Source organism: Hipposideros armiger, unplaced genomic scaffold, assembly GCF_001890085.2.
Source record: "Hipposideros armiger isolate ML-2016 unplaced genomic scaffold, ASM189008v1 scaffold_131, whole genome shotgun sequence".
Lineage (NCBI taxonomy): Eukaryota > Metazoa > Chordata > Mammalia > Chiroptera > Hipposideridae > Hipposideros > Hipposideros armiger.
Window position 1 is genome coordinate 1,719,106 of NW_017731481.1, and position 6,000 is coordinate 1,725,105.

The following is a 6,000-nucleotide window of genomic DNA, read 5'->3' on the forward strand; positions in this document are numbered from 1 at the left end:
TAAGATATATTATAATTGATATCTCTGATTTAATGAAATACAGAATAATTTATTCTGAGATCAAGCTTATGAACTTGGTACCATCTGCATTGGCCTAATTCTGCTTCTCATACAGCAGAACTATCTGCTATATGAGTGAGTGAACAGCAGTAAAATAACATTAAAAAAAAAATCAAGTTGCACAATTAGATACAGTATAGGCGGCACTATATTTGAAATGTATACGAAAATAACTACTAAACATCTACTTTACCTCAAAAACAGATATGTTATTCTTTCTGTAAATCTCATTGGCTGGAGGATGGAACCAACCACATTTCTTCATGTGCTGCTGTAGAATAGTTCTACTTTTCATATATTTTAGACAGAATTCACAAAGATACAATTTCGGCAGCCTGTGAAAAATAAACAAAAAAGGCAGGACTTTATATTTTAAAAGACTTTAAAGTTTCACAACTCTTTTTTGACTCTCACTACTACACAGGTAAAAAGGCAAAGGATGTATCATTCTCCCACTAATCAAATGAAAGAAAGGAAGGAAAAAAAAACAAAACTAAAGACAGAACTAATTTGGATAACAGTATCCAATAACTAACTCACAGCAATAGGGCAAGGGTGAGAAATCTAGACACCCAATTCCATGTTCTTCCTGTTAGACTAATACTTGCAGTCTTTTTTAAAGTTACCCATTTGACAGATACAAAAATCTCACATTCTCTCCTCCTTGATACCTCCCAATAAGCAGAAAATAGTCTAATTTCAGAACACACCAATAAGTGAAGATTTTGTCAAGATATATATTTTCTTCTTTTATTTGATCATTTATTCATTAATATCAGAAAATAAACATTTGCTGAATACTTACCTGTATCAGGCCCTGTGCTAGGTATACTAGGTAGAGTGCTGAGTGAAGTGGACATATAGTGGGTATTATAAAAGCAGATTTTGTATATCTTTTTAAGTATAAAGTTATAGTATTGAATATGTTTTTTTTCAAGTTAGGACTTACTACAGTGTACCTCCTTCCTTCCACCCCCGAAATTCTGGTTTTCCCTCTGGTTAAATACCACTAAACCTTCCAGATTATGGTAAATATAAATGCCAACTTTAAAAGCATCCAATTCAACTTTTAGGTCTCAGTAAAGAGATATGAGGGCCGGCCAAGTGGCGCGATGGTTAAGAACTCGCTTGGGATGCCAGAGGGCCCCGGTTCGGATCCCACATATGAGGGCCAGTGACACTGCCCTCTACAGCTAAGATGCTGAACAACAGCTCAACCTGGAGCTGGGCTGCCATGAGTCGCCGGCGACGGCGTGGGCTGCAGCCCCTGTAGCAGTGGGTTGCCATGGGCTACTGTGTGTGGCCAGCAGCCAGCGTGAGCGGCCAGCAGCCGCAGTGAGCGGCCGTCCAGAAGCCGGCGACTGATCTGCCTCACCAGAGAAGAGCGCAATGATGGTGCCAACTTGGGCCAGTGAAGCAACGTCCTCCACAACGAGATTGAAGAACAAAACGACAGCAACTTGTCTGTTCCCCTTTCCCCAATTCCCCAGCACTGTTCCCATCCCCCCAATTCCCCAATAAAAATCTTTAAAAAAAAAAAAAAAAGAGATATGAAAATAAAGCACAATTTATTACCTACGGTCTATGGGAGCAGGCATAATTTTTTTAAGCTCTAGTAGTAAGCAAGTTGTTCAAGAAAATATCAGAAGAAATGAAATCTCTGAGAAAATTACTGCCAAGTCTTATCAGGTAAATTGTGAGTTCACACTATTTCTTTGGACTAGCAAGATATATGGCATTTTATTGACACACATGCACAGAACTTCAGCAAACCTTATTATATGAAAAATAATAAAGTAAAAGCAAGCATCAAGATCTACTTTATTCCAATTCATTCTTGCTGAAAACATTTTAAAAGCCTCTTACTTTATTATAACCAAGCCCACTGGGATGACATTGCTAGTCTAAAGGGAATCATCTGATAAAAACTCCTGGAAAAACAAATTTTTTCTCTAGTAACAGTACAAATGGCTGTAGTTCTCTCATTGAAAAAAATACATTGTCTAGAAAGACCATTAGATCACATGAAATAAAGTGTGATTATGAATACTCCTAGCCCTAAAGGATCCTGCTGGGTGCTGCTTTTTGTCATCTTCTTCCTGACAGCACCCAGAACTTGACTATCAAATAGATGTAAGGTCGCTCTTATCAACTGCATCATGGGGTGCAGCCTCCACACATTGACTTTATTCTAAAGTCAGCCATTATGTGGACACCCTGCCTGTGAAGTCAGGACTGGGCTGCAGCTATGTGTGCTCTAAAAGCTTTGCTTCCCTTACTTCTACAATGATGCAAATATTCTTCCAAGAAATTCATTCTTGGCCTTTGAACATGGCCCAAGATAGTAGCAGTTTGTATGGCCTTCAAACTATGTCAACTTGTAGTAAAATTTTAATACAATAATAAAAATGACAAAAAATATTACTTCAATCAAAGATAATGGTACAAACCATGTAAAATCCATCTAGACACAGATGCTATACGGAGTAGTGCAAGCACAGTGGCTAAAGGTTATGGCTATGTGGTAAGAGAAAAGTGGGAGTAAATCCTGGTTCTGCCACTTTAAACTGTATGGTCTTGAATACGTTTGCTGGATCCTGGTCTTTAAACAAAGATAGTAATATCTATCTCCCAGAATTAATCCAGAGCTGTTTAATACAGTACCAAGCTCAATAAATGGTAACTACAGTTGCTATTATTTATGATTAGTACTATGAATATTGTTATTCTCCTTTCATCCATTTTGCTTATTTAATGGTCATCCAAAGACTTAAGGATTTTGTTTTTCAGTAACTGGGGCTATACATAATCTATGCATCAAATCAAGTTAGGAACAGCATCAAACGGTTGAGGAAACTTCCTAAGCTACTCAATTATATGAGAATCCATCTCGTTAGGATCTCAATATGATCTCATAGCAAAGAGGTTATTATGAAGCTAAACTCTGAACAGCTGAGGAATAGAGGCTATCCCATGATCACAGTTCGTCTTGACTTCAGCCCATCTACGTCATGTTTTGAATGGCAGAGTAGGGCTCTCTAAGAACCTGTCTGCCATGTGTGAGCATCACATGGCTCTGTAGGAGAAACTTAGGGTTAAAACTCTGGTTTATACTCTCCAATGTCTGCGACTTATTCATACTGCTCCAAAAGAAGTAGTGCTATTGCTTCACTGTTGTTCCATTTCGTTTTTTTTTTGTTGTTTTTTTTTTTAAGTGAGGTATACAAGATTACTTAATACATAATGCACACCTAAATGTCGGGTACTATGGGAGGGAATGCATAACCCCACTTCCCAAAATATTTTTTCTCTTGTGGCCCTTCCTTCCTTCCTTTCTTTTTCTTTCTTTCTTTGCTCTAATTGTCCTATTTTTACATGCTTTGGCATTTGGAATATTTTTTAAAGTGTTTAAAACCTTTAATAATAAAAAAATAGTTCAGAAGTAATTTAACACAACAATAAATAAGTCATTAATAAAGTAAGAATATAGATTATTTGGAAAACATAAGATCTCTAAACATTTGAGTTAACGCAAGTTTAAAAGAACTCAGAAGTAAAACAGCCAAAATTCATTTAAATAGATACATGTAGTTTTTTTTAATGTAACTGAGAGAATTATGAATACACAGATAGAAAAAAGTCGCAATTATTAAAGAACTTATTAAATTACAGAATTACTTTCTGATGGAAAATTCAGGGAAACCTATACAATGAGAACAAAAATATGTACAGAAAACATCTAAAATTCTACTTAAAGTTGATAAATTTCAGAGCTCCTATCCTACTGCTGCTTTCTATTTTGATTCCTATTATATTTTTAAATTTTTCTGCTAGCAATGTTTATTCCTTCACTGGTTACCAACTCCCTCAAATCTGATTAAGAAACTGGATTCCAGTGGCGATCATCAGAACAAAATGCAACATATTTAATGAAGCCTTTTAATATCTTAAAGACAAGAGCCTCATGGTCCCATTCTTATCATTCTCTTGAAAAGTAAGTGCTGAGGCTATTTCCATTTCTGAGTCAACTGACTTCATCTCCTCTTTCTGAGCAGAAGAGACAAGGTGCCTGTGGTTTCAATCTACCTGTACTACACTCCCTGGAACAGTTGATACACACATTGAAAAAACTTTCTTTTCTAAGCTGAGCACTCTTGTAATATGCATAGCTTGCAATGAGCTCACTAAAAAAAAAAAGAAAAAAAAGGTAATATTTTATTTCAAATCTGATGAAGAAATTAACTCCTTGGCATATTTCCTCTTGATCATGTATTTTCTTGGCTATCCAGAACTCCTGAAGAGTAAACTGCTTTGAATATATGAGTTCTATAGGTAGCTGAAGAATTTCCTGCCCTCTTTTAACATGTTATTTTATGTGTATCAAGTATACAAATATAATCTTCTTTTAATAAATTCAGATTGTTATTCCATGATATAAATAGAATGCTGCTTTAAAGACCTACCACAGTGTTTAGGGCTAACTGACCCTATAATAAATGGCTCTCAACTGCTGTGTTTCATGAGCTTGTGTGTTAGTTTCCTAGGAGTTTTGCTTTCTCTTTTTTTTTGTCACTCAGGTCTGTGTCTGTAATAACATTCTCACTCCTATTTTTCTATTTCTGCTAGACTTGGAAACTAGGTAACCAAGTTATTAATTTATATGAAAAGAAAAAGTAAAAAAATACTGAGTTGTAGGTTTTTTAACAAATATACTGGCCTATTCCCAACTTCCTGGAAATAAACCATTTTAAAGCACTCAGAATATTGTAAAGCACTAAATGAATTAATGCTATAATTATTTTTGCTAATATTTTGGAAAAGTAGTGTTACTAGGTATGTAAAAAGTCATACAATGAGTACTCTGAACATGTGTTTAACCCGAGCACCGTAACTATTATTTCTTACAATGACCTGCTAAATGGGAAACTGTGGCATGAGTATAATTTATAGATTAAAGAGAGCTTTAATGTGACTGCTGTACTTCAAATGATAAACCAGTGTTTAACTTTTTTGACCAAGTCCTATTTTTCAACTCTTTTAATTTAAATCCTAAAGGAAAAAAAATAATAACTGACATTATGAGCACTTACCGTTTTCTAAGTGATTTACATGTTTTAACCCACGTAATGTTTTCAACAAACACTATGAGGTCAGTACTATCACCATCCCCATTTTATAGATGAAGAAACTGAGATACAGAGTTGTTGGGTAATTTCTAAGTTACACAGCTTATAAATGTCAGAGTTGAGTCATGAAACCAATTTGGCTTTACTAAGCACACTGGCTCATCCCAAAAAGACGATGAGTGATCAACTTTAATATCTGGAAACCCAAGCTATTATATATAACTTTATAACATTTGTCCAATTATTCCTGGGAAAACAAACCTTTCATTAAGTTTGGTAAATTACAAAAATTTAGATAAAAGGCTAATCAGTGAAACTTCATAGTTAAGTATAAGAATCTCTCTCTCAATTTTTAGTGTGATGTATGAAGGCAAATTTGTCTTAAAAAAAAACTATTTCCCTTTCATTCTGATCATGTGTCGGGTTTCAAATTTTAAACAGCAGCTTTTGGACACGTTACAGGAAAAAAAAATCTAAAGCCAACTAGGATTACATATGCTGCTATTATGAACATTTAAAACCCATCAGTTTCCTCAAATGTAAAAAGATGAAATGGACTAAAACATCTCTAAGATCTCATCTAGTGTTGGATGGAGTTCTATGAATTTAAAAACAGAAGGTAGGAACTGAATGGATGGGAGATGTGGATGGAGATAGTCTCAAGAGACACAGAGGAAAAACTGAGGGTTGCTAGTTGGGAGGGGGTGGGGATGAAGGAGAAGGGGAAGTGATGAGACAATACAAATTGGTAACTACAATATGGCCTCAGGGATAGAAAAAGACAGTCTAGGGAATATAATCAATAATGTTGTAA

General features: G+C 35.2%; 1 protein-coding gene across 1 annotated transcript in view; it reads right to left on the reverse strand.

Moving 5' to 3' along the window:
• Positions 1-6,000, reverse strand: part of KAT6A (lysine acetyltransferase 6A) — a 95,772-nt gene that overhangs the window by 17,039 nt on the left and 72,733 nt on the right. The window contains exon 11 of the mRNA XM_019649239.1: positions 254-440. Coding sequence (XP_019504784.1) covers positions 254-440 — 187 coding nt within the window. The remainder of the gene's footprint in view (positions 1-253; positions 441-6,000) is intronic.